This window comes from Lepisosteus platostomus, chromosome 24 (assembly GCF_059453375.1).
Source record: "Lepisosteus platostomus isolate fLepPlt1 chromosome 24, fLepPlt1.hap1, whole genome shotgun sequence".
Classification (NCBI taxonomy): domain Eukaryota; kingdom Metazoa; phylum Chordata; class Actinopteri; order Semionotiformes; family Lepisosteidae; genus Lepisosteus; species Lepisosteus platostomus.
Genome location: NC_142634.1, coordinates 5,175,516 through 5,202,325, shown reverse-complemented (window position 1 = coordinate 5,202,325; position 26,810 = coordinate 5,175,516). Strand labels below are relative to the sequence as shown.

Here is a 26,810-nt window from a genome sequence, read left to right as displayed (position 1 = left end):
GTCTAACAAGCTTTCAATCACAGTTTGCACAATATTCCATTTTAGATGCCAAAAAATACATTTTTAAAAATCAAAGGAATTCCATTAAAAAAACGGGACACTGGTCCCAGTGGAAACATCTCAGGCACTCAAAAGCTGATGGGGATCTTTCACCTTGCTGCAATTTTGAATTATTTTACCACTGCCCTTTTCTTCTAACAAGACTTGTCTTTTCGCCGTTGGCTTTCTGAATGAATCCTACCAAGAGACGCCTGTGAGATTTTTCAGAAGCAAGCTCATGCGTGATGATCCTCATGGCATTTATGAGCCCATTCATTCTGGAAATGCCCAACCTGAGCTCCACTTTCTGAGTCACTCACACCCTTTTTTCAGGTTTCATTTAATCCAGGCCTGGTGGGGTTGTTCGGCTCCGTCAAAACGTTATAACAATATAGCTCCGCCTTTCCTGTCACCTCAATTCAGTCCACAGAGCCACTTGGCAAGGAACCTTTTCTTTTAGTGTCATGTATATTTCAAACCCTTGGAGAATCCTTCCATTTCATCACCTATAAAGCACTAGGGCATCAGCTGCACTGAGAGATATCTGGATGACACACTTCACACGCGTAGCATTGCAAAAGCATTTACTTTCTTCGAGATCCCAAGAAAAGAAAAGTAACTGTGGCCACTGTGGCTTCTCGGTAATCATGCAAAATCAGGGCTGTTACTGAACCTCACTTCTGGCAGGTGTCGGGGAGCTAGACGTCAACTTGTCCCCCAACACACATTTTCACAGCAATGCTGCAGCTTTTGATGCTCCCCTCATCAAAGAATTCTCATTCTTTATGAACTGCATTTGCACATCACAATAACCCTGTGCCTCTCCTTCTTAGTGACTGCATCTCAGAAAAGGGAAAAGGGCTCCCATTTATTTTGTGACATCCAGGTTCGAGAATTTTAACCATAGGCTGTATTCTATTGAGTTTAGAAGGCAGCTCATCCCTTCTTTCGGCCCTCGTAGGCATTATTTAAGAGTCAAATACTTGGTAGCAGTCTGGGGTTTTCCATGGTGGTCTAGACGTAAGTCTCTGAAACAGTAACTTGCATGCTGCATGTTTACGTTGGGTGTAGTGTGTCTTACCGCCATTGTTAATAAATATTTGTTTAACCAAGTGTGTCTGAATTACCACTTTTCACAAAAGAATGAATTGAGAAAAAATTTGTCACGAACTTAGTAGAGAAATCCTTAAAACATGGCGGTTAAGATTATTTTACTTATTGACTAATCCGCTCGGTCAATTCCTGATATTTCGCTATTATTTTCTATACATCTCTATTTGTAATTCATTCACAAGCACTGGACACCAAAATAACAGAGAATCATTACAGCCGGGAGGATATTTTTTTGTGTGAAAATACGTACGTTTGAAAGGTTACATACAGCACAAACTCATGGCTATAGCAATGACAAGCCTAGTTTTTAACCACTTCACTTACAATCAAAGTCAGTCTCGTACTTATAATCTGTTATACGCTGCTGGGCTTGTTTCACATGATCTTCCTTTGCCTGGGGTTTTATTAGGTGGAAAAGGACAATACCTGCTTTAGGCGGAAGCTAAGCTTTGGAGGCAAAAGATATGACAGGACAACACTGATAGCAAACTACCATCTGCTCTGTAACTCTTAAACCTGAGGTTTGATGCATTAAAAAATTAAGTGACAACCACCCTGTGCTAGTCTTTATGATGACAACTAGAAACTGCAATGGCCCATCTCTCTCGGGTTCAGTAAAACACGTAGACACCTGCATATTTAGTCACAGAGACGGTCTGGGCCAGAACCACAACCAACACCACCACAAACACAAACTGTGTTACAAATATTGCAGCTCAAGGACAAGTGAGCAAAAAAAAAAACTTCACACCTTGTCAGCTCCCCTTGCAAAGAGATGCTCACTCAGCTCAGAATGCTAACAATCTTCGCCTTGCTAAATAAAAACAAAAGTAACGACATTTAACTCCTTCACCAGGGTGTTTAAGAAGCAGAAAGAAGAGTTTCATAAATCCCTTAAGATCTCTAGGCAATGACTAGAACCTGTCATCTTTCCCTCTAGTCCAACTCTTAAGTGTCAGTCCTCTAACGGGCAGGGGGTACAGTCTACACCGTTACCTGAACACATCTGAACACACCCTCCATTCATCTATTCTTCTGTATCGCTTTATCCAGTACAGGGCTGCAGGCAACAGGAGTGTGTCAGGGTACGTCCTGGACAGCATGTCACTTCATTGCATCGCACATAGACACACCAGACACATTACTTGCACATTGTCTATTGTTTGTACATTGTCTTGATGCACTGTTTGCACTTTGTTTTGTTTCTTACACTTGTTTTACAATCGAGAGACTTTCTGTAAGTAAGAATTCCATTGTACCAGTACTGGTTACGTATGGCAATAAAGTTCAAGTTCAGGGCCACATTTCCCAGAAGCCAATTAACCTACCAGCCTTCTTTGGAGCTCCCGGGGGAAACCCACGTAAACATGAAGAGAACATATAAGCTCCACGCAGACAGTAACGCAGGTCTGGAATTGAGCCCAGAGCCAAAGCACTGCAAGGCAGCAATGCTAACCACTGCAGCACATGTTTCAAAATAACATATATACTTAATTCAGCTGATTGTGTTCCACATATAAAATCACCCAGATATCTTACCACGTTTTTAGTATAATTTTTGAGAACCGCATCTGTGCCCTAATTTGGAAAATACACAAGTAAATCGCAGTTTTCAAACAAAAAGAGTTGATTAAGCACTCAGAACAGTAACAGTGAAAGCTGGTTTTATTTCCAATTGCTTTAATATGAAAGGTTAACAAATCTGGGCATTCTTGCGGTTAGATTTTTCATTAAGAAAAATACGGACTTTGTAAAACGGATCAACCACAAAAACATTTACTTAAAAAAATTCCGGCTCTGAAAAGCGAACCAAGCTAATTAAAAGGAACAGGCATTTGTGGGCTAAGCCTGTAAGACTGGGGATGACTGATGCCATATCGAGTTAAAATAACACTTATTAATTTATCATCAGTATGCCATGAATAGAAACACAGCAATTATGAGTGGAAGCGGGGCAATTTCCTTATCACTGGGACTTCCTTCCTTTACCCTGATTGGACAGCCAGCGGCCAATGAAAACAAGGTCAAGGAACACTGTGCGTTCTGTTACCGGGGTAAGAATGGATACAGCAGTTTCCATGGCTGCAAGGAAGGTTTCAAAATGTCTCAAAACAAGCCAGTACACATATTGTTCTTTTTTTTTTACTTTTTGAATTAATAACCAAACAGGGGAGAAGTTTACTTTTCAGGGACGACACAAAAGAGCACTCAGCAGCCTAACTGTCCTGGCTGCAGCCTGTGTGAGGCCCGATTGTTTCAAGCAGAGGATGACTCAAAAAACTAATAATTTCATTATTGTGTCCCTTTAGTCAATGCCCCTCATTATCTGCCCCCCTGTTCCTGTACAAGACAAAGGAAGGGGGAAGAGCAAGTGGGATGGAGGCGATTCCTCTGAGCAGACACTTGCGCCCTGTGTTGTGAAGAACAACACGGACAGTCATCCGGCAGTCCTGAATCATTCAGGGCCCGGGTCCAGGGTGCGCGCTGGCATCCCACGGACGGCCTGTCACTTGCATTCTGGGACGAGCTGATAAGGCTGGCTGTGCGTTTACACGGTCCGAGGGGCCGCCGGCACGCTAGGGCTGAGCTGTGGTATTTCCTGGGCTCCGCAGGCCAGCTGGAACAAGATGGCACAGCACAAGTCGTGTGTGTGCACATGCTGGGCCGGGAGGGGAGAGGAGGAACCAGATCAGCTCCAATATTAGCCATCGGATATTAAAACCTGCTAGAGACAGTACACACTACATAGAGTTTGCACACGTGCAATAACGCAGGTCTTTAATAATAATTGCTTACACTTATATAGCGCTTTTCTGGACACTCCACTCAAAGCACTTTACAGGTAATGGGGATCCCCTCCACCACCAGCAATGTGCACCTGGATGATGCGATGGCAGCCACAGTGCGCCAGTCCTCTCCCCACATACCAGCTATTAGTGGGGAGAAGAGCAGAGTAATGAGGCCGATTCATAGATGGGGATTATTATGAAGCCATGATTGGTAAAGGCCAGGGGGTATTTGGCCAGGACGCCGGGGTTACACCCCTACTCTTTTCGAGAAACGCCCTGGGATTTTTAATGACCACAGAGAGTCAGGACCTCGGTTTTACTTCTCATCCGAAGGACAGCACCTTTTTACTGTATAGTCTCCCTGTCACTATACTGGGGCATTAGGACCCACACAGACAGCAGGGTGAGCGCCCCCTGCTGGCCCCACTAACACCTCTTCCAGCAGCAACCTTAGTTTTTCCCAGGAGGTCTCGCATCCAGGTACTGACCAGGCTCACACCTGCTGGGCTCAGTGGGGCTGCCGGTTGTGAGTTGCAGAGTGATATGGCTGCTGGCAAGAAGCCCCTGGTACTTATGCTTACATTTAAAATTCAGTCAGAGCCTGTTCGGCTCCTGCAACATCCCACTTTTATCTCTCTCCCACGAAGTCCTGCGCAGGATATTATTTACCGGTCTGAGGCAGAAGAGGGCACATTTAAGCGTGCATGGGAGCCAACAGAGGCAACTGAGACGGAGACAAGCCAAGCTGCTGGGTGAACTCACACCCCGTGGGCTAATTTTAACATCCACCCACGCAGACGGAGCTGGTGCATCTTCTCCCCCCGGGCTGAACACCCCAGCGCTCCAACACCGGCTGTCAGCTGTGTTTGGAGGTTTGGAGACAGGGCGAGCCAAGCAGCGCCGCGGACAGGTACTAAAATCTTTACACGTATTAAAGCGAAAAAGAAAATCACCTGAGGGACTACTTTTTTTTTTGTGATTTGCAAGTTTTGCACACATTCGGTTTGTGAAAGCTTTTGTATGTAGGTCCCAGACGCTGTTAAGATACATTTTCAACAAGGTGAAATCCAGGAAAAACAAAATAATAATAATAATAATAATAATAATAATTGCTTACACTTATAAAGCGCTTTTCTGGACACTCCACTCAAAGCGCTTTACAGGTAATGGGGATCCCCTCCACCACCACCAATGTGCAGCCCCACCTGGATGATGTGACGGCAGCCATAGAACACTCACCACACATCAGCTATTAGTGGGGAGGAGAGCAGAGTAATGAAGGCGATTGATAGATGGGGATTAATTAGGAAGCCATGATTGGTGAGGGCCAATGGGAAATTTGGCCAGAAAGCCAGGGTTACACCCCTACTATTTCGAGAAACGCCCTGGAATTTTTAATGAGCACAGAGAGTCAGGACCCCGGTTTTACGTCTCATCTGAAGGACGGCGCCTGTTTACAGTATAGTTTTCCCGTCACTATACTGGGGCATTAGGACCCACATGGACCGCAGGGTGAGCGCCCCCTGCTCGCCCCACTAACACCTCTTCCAGCAGCAACCTTAGCTTTCCCAGGAGGTCTCCCATCCAGGTACTGACCAGGCTCACACTGCTGAGCTTCAGTGGGCTGCCAGTTGTGAGTTACAGGGTGATATGGCTGCTGGCAAAAAAGCAAATAAAGTCTTGAAATGTGGGGGTTGGCTACAGCACCCACTATAAAGCGATTCAAAGTAAACTGCAGTGAGTACTGGATGGAAGAAAGGAAGTTTCCTACACTGAACTTTCACCGGCTGTTGAATGTTTTATAGCCAATGAGAAAAGTCCAATTCAATGAAAAAAGGAGCCAACTAATAAACACAAAAGAATTAAACAAGGTTCCATAAACGGGCTCAAACACATAGAGGCACTCCTGATCAATACAGCGGCCGTGAAACTGATCGCCTGTGCCAGGGAGATGAAGAACAGGCGCCTTCTACCTCTTCAGCTTCCAGCCATGACAACACTGGTGAATCCGAAACTCCTCAAGTGAGGGAGATGGAGGGGGGAGAGAGAGAGAGAGAAAGACAGAGGTGGGGAAGTAAAACTAAAGTAGGTCACCTCATCAGTCCCTCGCCGATACTGCACTTCCCAACAGAACGCTCACTCTTCAGATGAATTATACATCAGACCGAGGGCAGCCTGAGAGAGCTGTGGAGCCCAGGCCTGCAGCCTCATGCCAAGCTGTGACACGTTACAGGGCTCGCACCCCCATCTGGACACCGCCCCCCCCCCATCCCCTGCACTTCACTTGCCAGGATCCACACTTGATCTTCCTCTTCTCCTCCTGCAGGGCAACTTCAAACGGTTTGTAACCCAGCGCTTGGCATTTCCGGAGGCGAAACTCTAAAGAGAGAGGGCTCGATGCGTCTGGGCTGTTAGCTGTCGGTCAGTTCGGTGCAAAGAGGAGGTTCCGTAGCACTGATAAAAACATTGCTCCCTTAGCCTTTAAACAGCAGCTACGACAACAGCTGTGCACGTCTGCCTCCGAGACCTAGGAGATACAGTATGGACAATGTCTCTATGTTGCTGCCCTCCTTTTTTTGAAATCATTTTTAATTTATAATTCTCATAAATCCTCATGCTCACCTATAAGGCTCTGCATGGCTGGGCACCTCAGTACCTGTCTGAGCTACTATCGTCCTACTCTCCACCTCACAACCTTCGCTCTTCTAATTCTGGTCTCCTAACTGTCCCCCCAAGCCCGTCTACATTGTATGGGTGACAGGGCCTTTTCCTGTTATGCCCCAAGGCTCTGGAATTCTCTCCCCAAGGATATCGGAGAATCATATTCTCTAAACTCTTACAAATCAAGAGCTTTTACTTAACTGGTTCTGTTCTCTACCCCTCTGCTCCTACTGTACTTAGTACCACCATCTACGGTCTCCTCTAACTGTGTATTGTCATCATGCATATCTTGTGTATTTTTTTTAGCTGTTGTTTCTATTCTGTCAAGTGTACACCTTTAAAGGCTCTACTTATAATAAATATATTTTTTCTTTTCATTACTATTGTTGTTTTTGGTTTCAAGACGTATCTGACCCTGTTAATTTAGAATGTCCATCCAAATGAGAAATACATAATAGTCAACAATATAAAATCAGGAGCACAGGACCAATGTACATTGGATTTCGTTTTTAACCCGCAAGTTTAACATCAGTACACTTCACAACATGGCTGTGCTGTAACAGAAGAGGGCCCAGTTACAGCTCAAGTCATGACAATTGTGTCTCTTCTTTTTTTGTTGTTGGTTTTGAATGCCCAGCCAAAACCAAGAGAGCTTCAAAACAAGAAGCTGGGCTCGGGACTCTCCAAGAGACGTGTTCATGTCAGTTCTCGTTAATTCAAGGCCTCTGTACTTCACACTAAGTGCTCAAGCAATGTTCCTCTTTAAATTATCCCAGCAAGCCTTTTATTTTTTCAATTTGTCACAAACGGTTTTATTTCACTAGCTCCTGTGAGTTATGACAGTGCTGGATGTGGAGCTATCGAGCTCCCTGCTCTGTTGCTACCTTGACATTTGCCTCCAAGCCTCCCTTGTGCCAAGCGTTACTTGAGCCAGCAAAAAGTGGGGAAAAAAAAACAGCCCGTAATATTTCAGCACCATCCTCAACTGATGCTCTGTTGCCATAAAACTTTGTGACTTTTATATCCCTCGAGCACCTTGGAACAGATGCTTGAGAAAATGGCATCGCCTTCAAAAGGTTTAAATCACAGCACTCGGAAAGAAAGCTGCGGAAAAATAAAGTGTTATTTATGGGATAACTTTTTCTGCAAAAGCAATCCTAAAAAAATCAATTATTTTTTTCCCTAGGCCGTTCTAAAAAACAGGTGCTTTTAGGACACCCTAACACCTTGGTTTCTTGTATAAAATTCCTTTAATGATCTGCCTGCCACCAGGTGATTGTAACTCTTTATAGGGGATACAGAATACCAGTGTCTAAAGCAGATCAATTCGCATTTAAAAACTTGTGGTCTCTCTAGACCAAAGGTGATGGATTAAATAATTCTGCCATCCAAGAGGCAGGATTACATTCACAATAAAAGACGGATTCTTCCTGGAAATAAGCCTTTGCTTCTCCTCGGACACAGTGGAAACAACCTGCCTTAAGATCCAGTGGGACTGCAGCCCAAAAAACACCCTACCAGAACCCAGGCCGACAGACCAGCATCATTTCTCTCCTCTGTCTTCAAAGGAAAACCTCAAGCAAGGCACAGTCTGACCGGTTTATCTACCCAAACCGTTGCTCCAGCTGGTTGGCTAGTTTACCCAGAACCAATTTCTGATTTCCATGGTGGGTCCCAAAATCAGAAGCCCAAGAGACCTGACCCTGTTCATAAAATGCAGATGTATATTAAAAAGCCAGCAAGTCTGCATTCAAAGCCATCACTTGGTTTAGCAGGATGTACAGTACATGAGTCAGCCTCTCTCTCGAGAAGATTACATCTGACTAGAGCCTTAGACCATATACTAATGTATAGTTAATGATCTTAACTATACTGGCACGACTTCTCTTGTGATCACACCCGAAGAGCCGTGGTTTATCCATTAAGCTCGCATGCTTCTACACTGGAAAAAAAAAAAAAGAATACTTCTGCCTTCCAATATGCTATATGTGGAAATATAATCTACACAAAACAGAAAAATCTGTGCTCAATACTTTTAGCCGATCATCGGGATGATGCCTCTTCCTAAATCAAAAACTGGATGACTTGTCCTTGTCATCCTGCGGCACGCTCAGCAAATTTACAAGGCTCGCCACGCTTACAGGTCTTCTCTGGACATCCAGACCAATCTATCCATGCACTGAAGCTGCCATTCATTAATCTACAGGGGTCTTCAACCTGGCTCCTGAAGAGCCCCGATCCAGCAAGGTGACCTTTACTAAACAATTAACCTTTATATATATATACCTGAAACAATTTAAAGGGGATCTGTAGGCGCAATTTCTCAGACAGGTTATTAAATCTTGGAAACAAAATAAACTGGTTGACGGTGGAGAAACATTTCACAAATGTCGAACCAAGCACAAAATTGTGACCCTAGTGAAAGTGCTGCAAGTCACCATGTTGGTGCAAATCCCTGGTCTCACCACGTTCCCATGAATTGCCAAGTGATGTCAGCCCTTCCCGCTCGCTAGTCACTGTAATGACCAAGGCAAGGCGATGCAGAGAGAATAAGTACAGGTTGGGCAGCAGACATTTCACCGCAGAAATGTGATCTTCAGAATTCAGAAAGTAGTATTTGTCGGCAAAACCGTCTCAAAGTGGATAGCAAAACTGGAGTAAAATTGGATTAAAAGAGATGTATTCACAAGCCTGCTTCTTTACAGTGCAATAAGGCAGCATCACGTCACTGGAAGTCCTGTTGCCTCGTTCTGAATCGCAGAATATGGCGCTGCGCAGACCTGGAAAGTCTTTTTGTGAGGTTTTACATGTTACTGTGTATATTTTACTTTCATGGTGGTTTGAAATGTGTTCATCAATGCCTGATTCTTTCGAACCCTAAAATATAAAAAAAGTATTGCAGTTCCCCGTTAACCGCACTCAGTGAAACAGATAACACGATTGCTGAATTGATTTCGCATTTCGAGTACACTTCAGCCCTAGAGGAGACACGTTCAGCCCTGACAGACAAGAGTTCCCTTAACTTATCTTTAAAAATAAAACAGCTGATCCAGGGTGACCCATGGAACCAGCTGGACTGGAGGCCCCCAGGAGCAGGAGGGAGCCCCGTTATCTCTGCTCACCTTGTCACAGTGCAGCTCCAGGTTGACGTCCCCCTTGTTGGTGTGCAGCCTGACGTAGCCCTTCTTCTTGACGTACTGGTAGCGCACAGCATCGTCTTCAATAGCATCTGCCCAGAGAGAGACAAACAATCAATCAATTCTCTTCCCATATAAAGAGACTCTCATATGGCGCCTTCCAATCCAGAGCGTTCTCAAGATGCATAAAAAAGTACAGCGATTACAAAACACAATAAAAGAAAGAAAAAGTTTTGAGGTGAGATTTAAGAACATGAACAGAGGCCGCATGTTTAACGTGGTCACGAAGAGTATCCAAACATACAAAACATATACAAAAAAGAGCTGAACAGGCCTAATGCAAAACGTGAGCCAGGTCGTCTCAGATCCCAAAAGCCACATGACTTCCATCTTGCAGGGCCTAGGCCTGCAGTTCAACCTTTGAACTCTGTTTCAAGTTCGGGGGGGGGGGTCACCCAATATCATAATTAATGATGTGCAATTTTTTTATAGTGCCTTTCATCCCAAAAGATGGCGAAGCATTTCTCCCATACAGAATGGACCTCACTTCACCCCCCACCAGGGCAACGCACAGCAGTTCGGAGGGAGTCGACAGAAACTGCCTCACCTTTCAACACGGGGGGGGGGGGGGGCTTGGGACCCCAAAAAAAGGAACAGCCTTCTACTTTATCGCTGCTGATACCACGGCTGCAGCGCTAACCAGATCCAACACACAACCCCCTCAGAGGCCTGCGTCTCGGAGATAGGCCGGTGCATCAGAAATCGAAAGAAATACGGGCCGACTGCTGGTGCTCCAGTGTTCCAGACGCTGTTTTTTCTAAAATAAAAACCACTTTCATGCTGCCCAGGCTCCCTGTGATGCCTGCAGACCCAGATCTCTGCTCTGCGACCGGAGAGGGGAAGCTCCAGGCCGCGGTCTGGTGGGTTTGTTTTTCTGGTCATAAACCACAATGCTTGGAAGCTGGGAGAAAAGGAAAGTTACCATGGAGAAAAAAAATATTAAAAAAAAAAACACATCGCCCAGAGAACTGCCAAATACTGCAGCCTCACCTCGGAAAGCTGGGAAGATCAGGTCTCGCATATTTAACTCTGCGCTGGCCAGAAGGAACGGTGAAGGGCGGATGGTGCACAAGGAAGACTGTCAGACGCTCGGCCTGGTTTCTATACGGTGTTACTACATCGCACCAGGATGCAGTGCGGAACGCCTAAGACTGGGCCCCTAAAACCGAAAAAGGGCTCTGGAAGAACGAAAAGGTTCACTCAGCGCTTACCCACAGACGGGAAATGGCCCGACAGCTCGAGCTGCTGTGGGTCAATGCCGAGTGAACCTTTTCGGTTCATTGAGCCGCAGTCCCGATTTCCCAGAAAGGTTCTAAAATCTTGGTAACAAAATTCATCGACGGTGTCGGAAAAAAAAGAACACATTCTGAACTAAGCACAAAATCGTGAACTTTGTGAAAGTACTGTAAGTCGCCATGATGTCGCAAACTCGCATTCGAGTTCCCACCACTTGTGACGGGACGCGGCCCTTCCTGCTCACTAGTCTCTGTAAGGAGTAATGCGATGTGAGAGCTAATTAGTCCAGGTTGTGCGGCGGACATTTCACTGCAGAAATGGTCCAACCTGATCTGCAGGGAGAGTTAACAAGTAAGTAGTTTTTAGTAGTGGAGAGCATTATATTAATATTGGATTAAAGAGTTGCATTCATAAACCTAACAAGCAGTATTTAACAGCAAAACCATCTTGAAGTTGAGAGCAATATCTCTATTGGATTAAAAGAGATTAATGCACAAGCCTGCTTGTTTACAGTGTAATAGGAAAGCAACACATCACCGGGGCGGAGTGGTGGCTCTGTGGCTAAGGATCTGCACATGTGGCTGGGAGGTTGCCGGTTCAAATCCTGCAACCGGCAGGGGGTGCCTACTCTGTTGGGCCCCTGAGCAAGGTCCTTAACCCCAACTGCTCCAGGGGCGCTTTACAATGGCTGACCCTGCGCTCTGACCCCAAGCTTCTCTCCCTGTCTGTGCTTCATGGAGAGCAAGCTGGGGTATGCGGAAAGACAAATTCCTAATGCAAGAAATTGTATAGGGCTAATAAAGTGATGTTAGGTTATGTTAAATGTTGTCACCTCCTTCAGAATTGCAGAACATGGTGCTGCAAATACCTGGAAATTGAGTCTATTTCCTGATTATTATTGTGGTTTGAAATCCGCTCATCCATGCCCGATTCGAACCCCCCGAAATATGAAAATAGTGCTGCAGCTCCCCTTTCATGCTGAACATCTAATTACCTGCTTCGTGCGTGGTCTCGGGAGCCATGGCGGTGGAGGTGAAGGAGGCAGACACCCTCCCCGTGGAGTAGTGGGCCTGTGAGGAAAGACGGGGAGGGAGAGTTTGTCATCCGGCCTCTGTTATCCTGTTACCTCCCCCCAGCACCTGTCTGTCCGTCCAGCTGCTCCTGGAGGCCTGATGAGGCTCAGCCGTAGAAGCAATGAGGAACGCTTTGCTGAACCCGCAGTCTGCTTTGCGGTAAAAAGGGCAAAACTCAGATTTCGAAGGGGTCTGACCCTTCCCCCCAGATTGATGGTGATTGTACAGCGCAGAAGAGAAGAGAATCGCAAGGTTTCTTCCTTTACGCAGAAGAGTGGGCTTTATTTCTCTGCGAAAAAAACAATCACTGAAAAAGAGTTAAAGAAGGGGGAAAAAGCTGGAGAACAATTATCCCCAGCAGCTGCAACTAAGGGACGAGGGGGAAGACACCGCTGTCTCACAGAGACAGATAAATCATCCCATTAACCTGCAGTTCAAGCAAATTCCCCTTTTCAAAGATGTCATTTTTGCAATTACTAAGGATTCCACGATTCCTAGAGCACAAGAATGCAAACTGCATTTGAAAGGGGGGGGAGATTAAACATGACATACTGTACAGCCATACAGCTTGGGAGCTGTCCCTCTCGGCTTTTAAAGATAAAACAGATTTAAAGATTCATTTAAGATTTCCACATTGGTAAAGAGAGATTGGAAAAAAAAAATGTCCTCTATAAGGGTCCAAGGTTGGAGATGTCAAGGGGATCGCAGTCAGCCTTCCTATCTAGAGCATGGGGTTATCTATGATTACCTTCTATACAAAAGATCTTCCTATAACAGACAGCATGCTGCATAGATCAGAAATCCCAGACTAACTTCAGGCTTTGTAATTGTTTTGATATTTTCTTTAAATGACACTTAATTGGGCTGCTTTTGATTTTCTTCATACTGAAGTTAAGGACACTGTTATATGTTCTCACTGTTGTATTAACAACATGTGCACGTAACTGTAAAAAGGTAAGTCACAGGTTAGAAATGCAGATACAAAAACCTTCAATTCTAAAACAATATATTCTCATAAGAATCTGCACAGTTCATACAGTACTGTCTTTCGGTTAACTGGGAAGCCATGTGCTTCTTTGTAAGGATTTGAATATTTTATATGCGGCTTCTGTTCAACAGAGTATGAGAACATGTGAAATTGGTCTACGTCTCTGACGTCTTTTTCCACAGGCGACAGAAAGAATTAATATTGCTTTTCCAAATCGACCAGTCCAGCTTGCAGCTCCAGCCTTGGCACTGCGGAGGACTCCATCTGCAGCAATCTGAGCTTAATTGAGCCTCCTATAGGTCCAGGTCCTAGACTTGCTTAGTGAGGGATCATTGCTGTGCCAGGAAATAAGTCAAAGCTGAACAGCTCAGTCATGTGTTGTTTCACTTAGAAAATGTGAAAGAATAAACTTTTCTCTGCATTCTTTTCCCTCTCTGCCCGGGAAACATTTCCTAGAACTTCAGACTGGAACAGCGTGGCCCAGCGCCTGTGAGCAATTCTCCTGCGATTGCTGCCAAATTCATTTTCATCTGAAAAGCATTTTCTCTAGAACCTAACCTGAAGGCCCCGCACAGATTCAGATTTTTTTTGCCGTTTCTACAGACAACAGCTTGAACGGCCCATGATGAAATGAAATTAATGGTCAAAACAAGCTCTCTAGCGCAGAACAACAGGAATGGACTGGAAATCACCATTGTGTTGCTGATCTTACAAAATCTATTTGGAAAGGCCTGGTTGAGCTTAAGTATCTTTTCTGCACTAAACACGTTAAGTGTTCTTTGAAAAAATGAGCTATAAAGACCCGAACTACATTATTTAAGGGAATATTTTTTGTATAACAAGTTACTCTGGCTGGTATGTGACTAACCCAGATAGCCGGTTACAGGCCTTGGTTCAAACAAGCCCATTTCACCAATATTGCGGGCTAGATGGACTTATCTTAGCCCTTGGGGACATTTTTTTCCCTACTTTGCAGAAACAGCCCTGAGGTTGTTTCCATAGCTGGTGTAGCAGAATGACGGGCTGGAACACGAAACACAGGAGCAGAGGGGAGTTCTGGTGGCCCGTCAGCTGGAACTGAAACCCAGGACAACCAGCGATCTCGTTTGTCCCAGAGAAAAGAAAACTTCAGAGGCAATAAACAAAAAGGAAATAAAAATGGCTAAATGGAATTACGGTGTACCGCTACACAGCGCTGTGCTTTGTCTCTGCTTGCTCCCGTGCAAATACAGCGTTTCACACGAACAGCCTCAACAGCCTCGCAGTTCATGACAACCCTGAGCCACTCCTCCACTTCAGGAAATCACATTCCCGCGATAACTTTCTGTATAAATGTTCTGCACAATTTCCAGCGCTCGCAGTCACTCTCCGAAAAAAAAAGAAGAGAAACCCAGCGGTCCAGATTCGACAAACAAACGAGCTGCAAATCTCCCAGGTCTTCACATTCTGCACAAAACAGTTTTTCTAGAACACCCTTCAAAGCCATTAAAGCACAGCCCGAACATAACACACAAAAGACGTTTTGAGAAGCTGTCAGGGCGTACAGTGCTGCCTGGAGCTGCTCCGTTTGTGCCTCCCAATCCCTCTTACCGCGTTCAGCCTGTCGGTCTTCTTTTTCTCGGGCTCTTTCATGGTGGCTGCGAGCATCTCGTCGCCCTTGAAGTCTTTGTAGAGCTCGGCAAGCGTCTCCCTGGTCTCCAGGTTGGCGTTCTTCAGGTGGTACGAGGGGTCCAGCCTGGCCTTTTCCTCATCTGCAAGGTGCAGAACAGAGAGCAGCTGAGCAGTGACGCAGGGAGACGCAGGGAGACGCAGGGAGACGCAGGGAGACGCAGGGAGACGCAGGGAGACGCAGGGAGACGCAGGGAGACGCAGGGAGAGCTCCAGCCCGGAGGAACAGGACCCTGTCCTCGGAACGCACCTGGAGTCCGGAGACCAGCAGCGCAATACGTGCCCCTAAAATGTAGCGTCTGACGAAACGACACAAATAACGTCAGAGCAGGCGCCTAGATCTACGCACCTGGATCTGGGACCTTCAGGTTGTTCTTCACGTGAAAGAAGTTGGAGACGTTGAACTTGTCCAGGTTTGTGGGGTCCTTGGGAAAAAAAAAAAGCAGTGAAAACAACCGTCATGACATGTTTTCTGGTCTCTTCAACAAGGTGATAGTTATGAAATATGCTTTAAGAAATAAAGCAATAACTGGATTTACTAATTGACTGAGAAACAACATGCGTGTAAGAAGCGACAAGCTACATGAGTTCCAGAAACAACTGGAGCAGCCAACACTGAAGTTTACCGCATACAATGAGATGGTTGTCAATTCAAAGTGCAGTGTCAGTTTTGGGCAGATCACTAAAAGGCCCGAGAGCACTCGGGACTCCGATAAAGCCAAATGTCTTCATATTGCTGTCGGACAATTCAACTTTCTGGCTCTCTGTCACTTGATGAAAGATATACTGGTGCATGTAGTCCTTCTCTCAAAGCATTTTCAAAGGGAAGACAGACTTCTCCACCTGTGGTTCACTATACTAACGAAGGACTGGGAGAGATATTAGTGCATCCTGGGCCCTCAGCGAGGGACTTTTTCGGCTCCCTCGAAGGTAACAACTTTAAAGCAGACAAACTGTTAGACGGTCATACACAAAAGCCTGCGTTTGACAACATGATACGTGGCCTGCTTGATAAGGAAGAGAAAAAAACACTCAACCTTCTCCTGTTTTCTTGTACCTTCAATGGAGAGGCGGTTGGCAATGAAAGACAGATTGACAACAAGGTAGGACAGTATTTACAATGAAGCTTGTGTTGTGTAATAATTATTTTGATACTCTCGTTTCATTGGTCTAGTATTATTCCCGCCCAAGATAATAATAATAATAATAATAATAATAATAATAATAATAATAATAATAATAACTGCTTACACTTATATAGCGCTTTTCTGGACACTCCACTCAAAGCGCTTTACAGGTAATGGGGATTCCAATGTGGAGCCCCACCTGGATGATGTGATGGCAGCCATAGTGCGCCAGAACGCTCCCCAAACACCAGCTCTCAGTGGGGAGGAGAGCAGAGTGATGTAGCCAATTCATAAAAGGGGATTAAGATGCTGAAATCCCCCCAGTTTCACGTAAAGGGGGAACTCCCTCTCATTTTCAACAATTAATTTCAAGCCCTGACAAAAATCCTATGCATTATCCTTCAAGTAAACATTGTAGTGAAGGATAACGGGAGATTTACTGTTTGTTCTGCAGAGATAAGAAAAGAAGCTGCTGAAAATGGGCGACAGGCAGCGACGAAGAGCAGGCTCCTGATGTTGTCCCCGAGCTGGACGCTGGCATGCAAGAGGCTCCACAGATTCAGCAGCTCGTGTGCTGCAGCAGAACACCATTGCCGTGTGTGTGTGTGTGTGGGGGGGGGGCAGGAATTAAAATCGAGTGCATTACAAGGCGGAGCGTCTAACGCAATGCAAAGCACAGAAAGGCCACTTTGAAAAAAGTGCACTATCCAGCTGAGAAAGTGTCAGCTGTGAAGAAATTGGCAATGTCCTGTGTGCAGAACAAGCACCTCCTGTTTTTTTTTGTTTGTTTCATAATATAATAATAATGTTGCTTTATTAACCCTATACAATTTCTTGCATTAGGAATTAGTCTTTTCACAGACCCCAGCTTGCTCTCCATGAGACACACAGACAGGGGGAGAAGCTGGGGGTCAGAGCGCAGGGTCAGCCATTGTACGGCGCCCCTGGAGCAGTTGGGGTGAAGGGCCTTGCTCAGGGGCCCAACGGAGTAGGATTCCTCTGCCGGCTGTGGGATTTGAACCGGCAACCTTCCAGTCACAGGCGCAGATCCTGAGCCACAGAGCCACCGCACTGCCCCAATGTTGTGTTTTTGAGGCGTTCATGTTTTTCCTTTCCTCTTTCTAGAAACTGGAAGCGAGTTTGGCCTATCCAGCCAAAGTGATCGTTGGGCTTTCATCTTGAAAAGCTCTTCCTCATTTATCTTTTCTTTTTTCCAATCCTGATAAGCTTTTCGGAGAACTTATTCAAAGCATTGCATGCGTCATTAAGTTTCTTGGAAATCTCTGCGCTCCTCACAATTCGAGGAATGGAAAGAAAAGGACATTTAGTAAACACAACAGCCTACACTGACAACACCAACGAACAAAGGATGTCTTGTATGTCTTGGATCAAAGCGTCACATTGCCTGAGGCACTGGACACAACTGACCAACATCTCATTAAAGCTCAATTGCCCACTTTATTTAGGGGGTCACAGGGGAAGGGCATCCTGAATTTGCCAATTGAATGATTTCATAATTTTTTTTCATTATTTCATTTTAAGGACAAAAAAAAGTCGTCTTCTATGAAAACAACAAAAAAGAAATCTGCTATTGAATGCAGCACATTCAATTAGCATTCCAGTTGGCATTTGTCAAGCTAGTCCTTACGTCTTAGCTAAGATAACACGCAAACTGTTTAATTCAATTCATTAAGCTGAAACAATACACCAAGAAAGTTTGGAAGCATGACAAATCCACCCTTGAACATGCAAATACCCTGTTGCTGCTTAGACATTGACGCTTGCACTGACCTACAATCTACCACACACATGGAATGGGCAGCAAATTATACATCAAAAGAAAATTATGAAAGTTGTCAATGTGGCACAGCAGTTAGGGTTGCAGGTACAAATCCCATGCGAGACGTGAGCGAGACTGATCAAGTCAAAACCCAGTTGTAAGTGGGTGTAAATATAAGTTGTCACACAAATAAACACACAAAAAAATGGAAATCCAGCTTCCTGACCCATTTTACAGATGGAAACAGGAACTGGCTGCTGACTCTAAACGCGTAATAAAACTTTCCAGTCTTGTAAAATGCATTGCACCACAACTCAGGTTGCAAAACCGAAGATTTTCAGGGTCATTCTTTCGAAACACTTCTAGAGTGATTGTATTAACTAACTCCTCTGCCTCTCCTGTCCGTGTGGTACTGGACTCTGTACCCTTTCATTGCTCTCCTGCTTCCTAAAGCATTAGTCACTTAGCAGCTTTCGCATAATTTCCTGAGAAATGCCAGAAGCCACAGAAATTGAAAGCATGAAGGAGAGAATGATTTGTCAAGGTAAACCAACACTCAACACGATGACCAGGCCAGGGCTGAACACTGCAAACTCCTCTCTTTACCTCTGTCGGGAACACACTCATACAGCACTGAGCACTGAGGCCTGCTAACCATCCAATTTCACCCACACCTGAGAACAGATTCCAAAGTACTCTTTAATATGTGGGATGTCATGGCCAAACCAAAGCAAAGTGTAGCAAAGCACAGTGCACGCCGAGGAGACTATGCTGAAATTATAATGCAGAGTAAAGAAAAATTAAGAGGTTGAGTATAGTGTTGTAAACAGTAAAATTGTAGTTAATCAGAAAGGGGTTTTGTACAGCACGGGGCAAACTGGAGGGAACTATGCCAAACTAGAGCATAATTCTGGTGTAAGTTAGAGCAGAATCACTAGAAAGATGCCTAAATACAGGGAAAATCCACTGCAATAAACTGATACAGGTGTCCCGCCAGGAAATCCAGATGTTTCTAATAAAAGTGAACTTTTTCCCTCCCCCTTTTTCCCCCAAAAGTTAGCATGGCTAGCCAGTTGGAAAAAGAACCCAGATCCGCACGTGAACTTGTCTTGGACAGATGCTGGGAGCCTGGAGGGGCGACAGCCAGATTGGGGGTGCTCTGTACCTGCAGGGTGATAATGTCCTGCCGGGTGAAGGGCTCATCGGTCAGCAGATCCTTGTAACTTTTGGTTTTGATATTAAGCTGTTCCACTGCCTGTGGCGAACAAAAAAAGAGCAGCGGTTTTACACAGCAAATCTCCAAGATCCTCCCAAAACAGCTGTGCACAGACACAGAATGGGCTCACAGTGGAGCATGAAGCTTTGACATTGTGTCCTCTTGGGTACTCCTGCACCTGAGCGACTCACCTCGTGAGAGAAGACATTCCCAGTCATGCGGTTGGCCACGATGTGGGAGTTATTTGTGAAGACAGTGTACAGCACAGGGCAATGGTACTTTCCTAATTCAGAATGGCAAAAGAAAAAGAGAAAATAAGTATTACATATTTTTGTTTCCTCTAATACAGTATAAGGGACCAGATCTAAATGGGAGCAGTTCGCCACAAACTGACAGGAAGGGATACTTAAATATTTCCTAAAATATGGAGATGGCATTGTTCTATACAGATAATAATAATAATAATAATAATAATAATATTGCTTACACTTATATAGCGCTTTTCTGGACATTCCACTCAAAGCAGAACTGGACATTTTCCACTCAGATATTAATCATGTGTCATTTATTAACAATTTCATAATAAATTAACTTCTAGAAAGCGTGAAAAGACATGCACACCCTCCGTCTTTGCAATACTATAGTACCAACCACTGTGATTTAAAACACAGCCAGCCCTGGCTTAGAACGTGTCCCACAGTGCATTTGTGTCATGCAGGGTCTAGACCTGGGCTGAAACAAAGCAATGCAATGCATGTAGGGAGATCAAAATCGTACTGCTAGTGCAAGTTTATTTCTGGGAATACTAAATGTTTTAAAGAGATATTTAAAGAGAAGAAAAATCTTCACCCAAAAGGAAGGGGGGGGGGTGTGAAACAAGCTCCATGTTGTTGAAGCCACTACCCTGGGTTCTTTAAAGGAAAAACTGGATGAGACTCTTGGATCAGTTAATTGCTACCTATCAAACAGGCCAGATAGGCTGATGGGCCTTCTTTCGTCTGTAAGCTTTCTTAAATAAAATAACTCCTTACATTTATATAGCTCTTTACTGGACACTCCACTCAAAGAGCTTTACAGGTAATGGGGATCCCCTCCACCCCCACCTGGATGATGTGACAGTGGCCAGAGTGGGCCAGAACACTCCCTACACACCGGCTCTCAGTGTGGAGGAGAAGCCAGTTCAGAGATGGGGATTATTAAGAGGCCATGACTGGTAAAGACCAGGAGGAAATCTGGGCAGGACACTGGGGTAACACCCCTACCCTTTTCGAGAAACACCCTGGGATTTTAAATGACCACAGAGAGTCAGGACCTCGGTTTTACGCCTCATCTGAAGGACGAGGTCTTTTTGTTAACAGTATAGTGCCCCCATCACCATACTAGGGCATCACGACCCACAGAGACTGCAGAGTAAGTGCTCCCTACTGGTCCCACTAACACCTCTGCTCGCAGCAACCTTAGCTTTCCCAGGAGTCTCCCATCGAGGTACTAGCACTGAGCTTCAGTGGGCTGCCGTTTGTGAGTTACAGGGTGCACAGATGCTGGCTATAGTACATTCTTGACACATGAACAAGCAAATAACCCACACTGACAGCCTTCTGTGGTGACCTGCAGACATGCTGCACGTTTGTTTGCAGTAAACACATTTAGTCGGTAAATCATAGTAAGCACTTACATAGCTTTGGCTGGGATTGCCACTGTGCTTTTGTGGTTACTTGCACTGTCAGCTTTCTAATTAAAACGACAAATCTTTCTGCTAACTTCATTCAAAGCTGCCTCCCGACAGCCAGTCGGTATTAAAGGAACGCTGCAGGGGGTGGGGGTGCAGAGACAGAGCGAGCCAGACCTCACGCTGCTGACGAATCCCAGACCTGTCCTGACCGCGCACTGCCAGTCATGCGCCAGCGCTTGGGCAGAGCCAGCCAGTGGCACGGCTCAGCTCCTTTCAGACATTCTATCTTAATGTCTCACCACCAACTGCTGGGCTTGCAGCACAGGCCTCTGCTGACAGGCTAAACGAACCTTTTCATTCTTCGACAGAAAAGACTTCAAGGGAATCTGGTATGATCCAGGAGTACTGGTGCTGTACTGGTATGATCCAGGTGTAACGGAGCTGTAGTGGTATGACCCAGTGCTGTAGTGGTATGACCCAGGTGTAACGCAGCTGTAGTGGTAGGACCCAGGAGTACTGGTATGACCCAGGTGTACTGGTGCTGTAGTGGTATGACCCAGTTGTACTGGTGCTGTAGTGGTATGACCCAGTTGTACTAGTGCTGTAGTGGTATGACCCAGGAGGGAGTACTGGTGCAGTAGTGGTACGACCCAGTTGTACTGGTGCTGTAGTGGTATGATCCAGGAGTACTGGTGCAGTAGTGGTATGATCCAGGAGTACTGGTGCAGTAGTGGTATGACCCAGGTGTAACGCAGCTGTAGTGGTATGACCCAGGAGGGAGTACTGGTGCTGTAGTGGTATGACCCAGGTGTAACGCAGCTGTAGTGGTAGGACCCAGGAGGGAGTACTGGTGCTGTAGTGGTATGATCCCAGTGTACGGGCGCTGTACATAAAGTACAAGGATTGTGGGGGCATGGAATAAGTTACACAGCCATGTTGTTGAAGTGGACACATGGGCTTCATGTGACAGCTGGATGAGATCGTGGGATCAATTAGCTACTGGCTGCAAAATGGGCTGGATAGACCTTATGGGCTCCTCTTGATTTGACCTTTCCTATGTTGTAAAACAGCAGAATGGAATGATGAGCAGCTTTTCAATATAAAAAACCGCACAATGACTCAGGTCATCTCCCAGAAGGTATTGATGGAGTTAACCCTGTGGACACACCAGTGGACACTAAGCGGAGGGGTTTCTTAACACTAAAGGCTGCAGGTGCGTGGAACAGGACAAGCAGTCATGCTGCTGAAGCATGTTGGCCTCTTTCTGGAAGAGACAGAACGAAAACCTCAGAGCAATTAGCGACTGGCAAAATGTTCTTTGTGATATCGTTGTGCTTTTTTAAAAAAAGAGGTAGAAAGATTAGCTCCAGCTATGACAAGCAGAAGGACAGTTAGAAGCCACACATATATGAGGCAGAAAGAAAATAAAATCTGGTGCTGCAATAAACATTCCTAATAGCTCCCTTGCCATAATAAACGATACCTACTTGCTCAATAAAAAAAAAACATCTCAGACTTACATTCAGAATTAAAGATATTCAGTGAAAATGTATGATGTCAGAGCTCTCCACAGTTTCGAACTATAAAACTTGCTCTTGCCTGTTCAATAATAATAAAAATGTTAATATTGGAGGCATGAACTGTGGATACCTAAAAAAATCCACTTTAGAGGAAAAACACTTAACATTATTGCGATCTATCCAGCAGGGCTTAAATTGCAGGGACAAAAAGCACGGGACCTTCAGGAAACAGATGTGCCCCAAACCCGAAAGCCCCGCTGATGAGCTTCCAAGCCGTAAGAGCACAACCAAAAACAGCAACTGCACCCAAGAACACATTCTCTGCCAATTCCTGATCATGTCTGAACGTGCGCCTGCAGACGAAGACCGTCCTTGCACAAGCAAACAAGACTCCCCTGATTGCCTGGCTTGATATATCTCTGTTTACAGTGCGCCACAGCACTGAGAGATCAGCTGCTGCCGGGCCCCACCGCTATATTTATCTTCACAGACAGCGAAACCCTGCCAAGACGTCCACACTTCAGAGCTGCAAGATTACAACTGATAAGAGAAAGCAATTACAGCACTGATTACTTCTAGCAACTGCAGCTGGGAAGGAGGTCATTAACATATTCGCATATGGTTTAGCAGCTTCTTATTGGTAGCACTTACACAGCCACAGCTCTGCAGAAGCAATTCTGGAGCACAGCGGTGAAGCTGTGTACAGGGCCAGCAGTGAGAACGGAATAGAAAATGGCCATTTAGCAGATCAGCTGAACGCAAATTGTAAGTGCCTGTGCTCCAGTTGCTTATAAAAGGGGGCAGTGTGGGAGTGGGAGGCAGCGTGCCAACTAAACCATTGCTTCTCAAAAGTTGGCGAAGGCTTGAGCCCATTTGCTCCTGCCGTCATGATTTCCTGATGTTCTGATCCTGCCTAACTCTACAGAAAAACCTTTTTTTCCTACGTTGCTTTTTGGTTTAGATCAAATCGCTGCATCCCACGCACCCCCAAAACTGCCCTAACCCAAACACATCCAGCTCTTAACTGCCCCAGGAGAGTCAGAAGGGTGCGTGTGGGTACAGACAGCATCGTGCAGTTACCAAACAGCGCCCCCTCCTGGCGAGCCGATCACTACGCTGCAGGGAGTCCGGCCCGCCGCAAACCCGCTCCCCCGCCCCCCCACCCCCAGGTCTGCAGAAACACAGGGCTGGAGCACAGCCATAACCTAGATAACCAAGCATTACTGTAATCCCTCTGGGCTGCCGAGGCCTTCAAGCGTAAGGGGCTGAATAAGCCGCCGGAGAGGCGGCCCACCTGGCTGTCTCGGCCAATGAGAAGCGACGCGCACCGTCTGTGATGACGCTGGCGCGTCCTGACCGCGGCACGGCAATGTACACAAACACACTCACGCCTCCGTTCCAGTGGGTGTGAAGAGGAAGCCCAAGAATTTGAAGTTGAATGGAGACGAGCTGGACTGTTATGTTGCAATGACCTGGTCATGACTGGTGATACACTCTGATACTTTCAGGGGTCAGGAGATATCCCAACGCTTTTTCTGCGGTACTGCTGTGCAGACAGACAACTCCCGAGTGCTGACTCAGACTCACTCTCCCTGTTGATAATTAAATACACTATGGTGATCGTCTGGCTGTGCGCTGTTCCCACTTACTCAGCACAGAGGTACTCTATTAACTGATCTACACGCCTCTGTTTAGTGGGTTTTCTCCACATAGTGCATCATGTGATAATTATACAAAACACTACTGAGACCCCATCTAGAATACTGTGTACACTTTAGGTCACAACAATACACAGAATATACTGCTGCTGCTCTTGGATCAGTACAAGAGCAAACCGAGACATTCGTGGGCTTAAAGATGCAAAGCATCCTACTCTGAGAGGTTAAAATTTTCTAAACTGATCCAAGTACTCAAAGGCACTGATAAAGCCCCACCTATCATCGCATCATCCAGGTTAATGCGTCACATTGGTGGTGGTGGAGGGGATCCCCATTACCTGTAAAGCGCTTTAAGTGGAGTGTCCAAAAAAGAGCTATATAAGTGTAAGTCATTATTATTATTATTATTATTATTACCACCTAAGGACTTCTTCAGAGTAATAAGCTAGAGAACCACATAAGTGGAAACTAACTAAGAGGTTGTTTGTTTAAAACTGAGAACAGGAGGCCCATGTTTACGCAAAGAGTGGTGGGAGGGTGGAACAAGCTACCCAGCCACATCAAAGTCGATACCCGGCTTCTTTCAAGAAACGGCTGGATGTGATCCAAATCGAGCTCCTCAAAGCTAAAACGAGCAACACAATCGCCCCCTTGTTTACAAACTTTAGAAAAAAAGTCCTCAGAATTAACACAATACCTCATATGACCTTGCTGAGGTCATAAATGTGAAAAAAAAAACAGAACAGAAATTAGGCATTACCGTGCAGTGTTGTACAGACTGCTGTAACAAGCAGCCACACCTTTGGCACTCAAATAAAAATGAACAGGGTGAGAGGGTCACGTCCGCGCCATCGCATACCTTCGTTGTTCTTGACAAAGTTCAGCTTGATGAGCGACTTCGCTTCCAGTTTCTAGAAAGAGGAATGGAAAAACATGAACGCCTTAAAAAAACAACATCGGGGCAGTGCGGTGGCTCTGTGGCTCAGGATCTGTGCCTGTGGCTGGGAGGTTGCCGGTTCACATCCCGCAGCCGGCAGAGGAATCCTACTCCGTTGGGCCCCTGAGCAAGGCCCTTCACCCCAGCTGCTCCAGGGGCGCCGTAATAAAGTGATCTTATCCATGGCAAGACAGGAACTTGATTGTAGCAGAAAGGCATAAGCTCCAACTGCTAAATTAATCATTTGATTTTGGAGAAAAAAAACAAACACAAAAGCAAAGCACAGGCCTTGGCTGTCATCATAACTTCAACCCACTAAATAGAAAAATTGAGCTTTATATACCTACATCCTGTTTTATTTTTCACACAACATCATAGAGTTAACTGTATCTCTTCCATTCCTATAGAGGGACACAGCCTACACACTCTGGTTCCATAGGGCCAGGAATATGTCTTTATAGGGCAAGTGTTTCATCCTTGGGCCAGTTTTCCTTATGTTTGAATGGCCTCTTTTGTCTTTGGGACCTTTACCGGAGCCCTTAGGGTGAAAAATGAAGCTTAAGGATTTGAAAACAGCCACGTACAAAAAAAAAAAAGGAGCAACCAGCGGGCTTTCAGCAACCTGGAGCGCTCGGTTCTCAGGGCTGAGTCAAGGCCCCATTCAAATTTGCCATGGAAACCATCCGAGAGCTGCAGCACGGCAGCGCATCGGAGCTGGGAAGAGGTGCAGGAGCCGACTCTACGTCAATGCCAGGGCCAAAATAGCACCGCGGCTCTGCAGGCAGGGAGGAAAGAACACACGCCGGCAGCAGGAGAGGAATAAGGCCCCGGCGCAGGCGTTGGCGGCTCATCACACGGAAGGAAATGGGCCGGGGAGAAAGTGTTTCGGCAAGCCTTTCTGCCACCCACCCCCACCTCTCTGCACGTAGTGCCACGAAGAGCCGACCGTTTCGCCCCCCCCCCCCGTCTTGTTGGCAGAGACGCCGAGCCAGAGCAAGCGCCCTCGATGCCACTCGATGCGCCCCAAGGACTGGCCCGATACACTGGAGGGGGTGATCTTTGGTCGAGACCCATTACAACATTAGAGGCAGCGCATTCTGCCGGAGTTTTCTTAGACAGAGAGCCTTATTCTGGGGGTGCCTCTGTGTCCATGGGGTGACCTCAGCCACACCTGCCGTACGAACAGAAGGCTGAGACCTGTCTGTCTGGAAACACTGACATGCAAAATGAATCAACCACTGAATAATGACTCCGATGTGCTGCGTAGGCATCAGCCACGCGGACAGATGGACAGACACTGCTGGCAAATACTCTGCCAAACAAATAGGAATAGCAGCAGACACTGGTATCATCCAGTGTCTGTCTGGGGCTGCGTCAAACCCCGTAAGCCAATAGTGTGAGTCACAGCATCGAGACAGCAATTGCTCCAACATGACATCTCCCGCTGTGAGGTCCCTAATGGGTTTGGAGGGTTCCACACATGACATCACCCGGGCTGAGCTCTCGGGTTTAGCGGAACTCAGACGCTCCCCCCTGTGATTAGAACGGAGAGTGGTCAATCCCTCAAGTGCTACTCAGGCCCCATCTCCCTAATCCTTTACTCTCCTCCGCCAGCCAAGCAGGGGCCGAGCCAGATCGGCACAAGCTCGTGTGTGTCACAGAGCAGATACTGCAGAGGAATGGCTTCGAAACAGATCCCATTTGGTAGCTTGTAGTTAATCCAAGGATCTCATCCAGCAGTTTCTTTAAAGAAGAACGGGCCTTGGATTGAACAGCTCGGCTGTTTTTTTTTTTTTTTAATCTTTGGGTACAAAAAAGTGGCTCCTGTCTTTGATTTTAAATGCACTTCCACATACTTTCCACAGGTGCCCCTGGTTCACGTGTCACTGCTGAAGAAGAAATGATCGGTGCTTCTGCCTGTGCATCTAAGGATCTCTAATACTTTTACCTGGTCATCATATTGACAGCTGCAGCTGTGTGGTTGTTTCTTACCGGTGTCACAGGGCGAGATATCCTGCGACATATTTTCTATAATTAATGTCGACGAGTGACCAAGAGCTGCGACACTTCATTTTTAAAATAAGATCACTTTATTAGCCATATATAATTTCTTGCGTTAGGAATTTGTCTTTTTGC

The 26,810-nt window shown here is 45.9% G+C and overlaps 1 protein-coding gene across 2 annotated transcripts in view; it reads right to left on the bottom strand.

Annotated features, from left to right (window-relative positions):
* Positions 1-26,810, bottom strand: part of ppil2 (peptidylprolyl isomerase (cyclophilin)-like 2) — a 65,836-nt gene that overhangs the window by 32,023 nt on the left and 7,003 nt on the right. For both annotated transcript variants that reach the window (XM_088618223.1, XM_088618224.1), the window contains exons 6-12: positions 24,597-24,648; positions 19,079-19,170; positions 18,837-18,926; positions 15,114-15,189; positions 14,687-14,847; positions 12,030-12,105; positions 9,725-9,831 (exon numbers count right to left, since the gene is read on the bottom strand). In XM_088618223.1, coding sequence (XP_088474349.1) covers positions 9,725-9,831; positions 12,030-12,105; positions 14,687-14,847; positions 15,114-15,189; positions 18,837-18,926; positions 19,079-19,170; positions 24,597-24,648 — 654 coding nt within the window. The remainder of the gene's footprint in view (positions 1-9,724; positions 9,832-12,029; positions 12,106-14,686; positions 14,848-15,113; positions 15,190-18,836; positions 18,927-19,078; positions 19,171-24,596; positions 24,649-26,810) is intronic.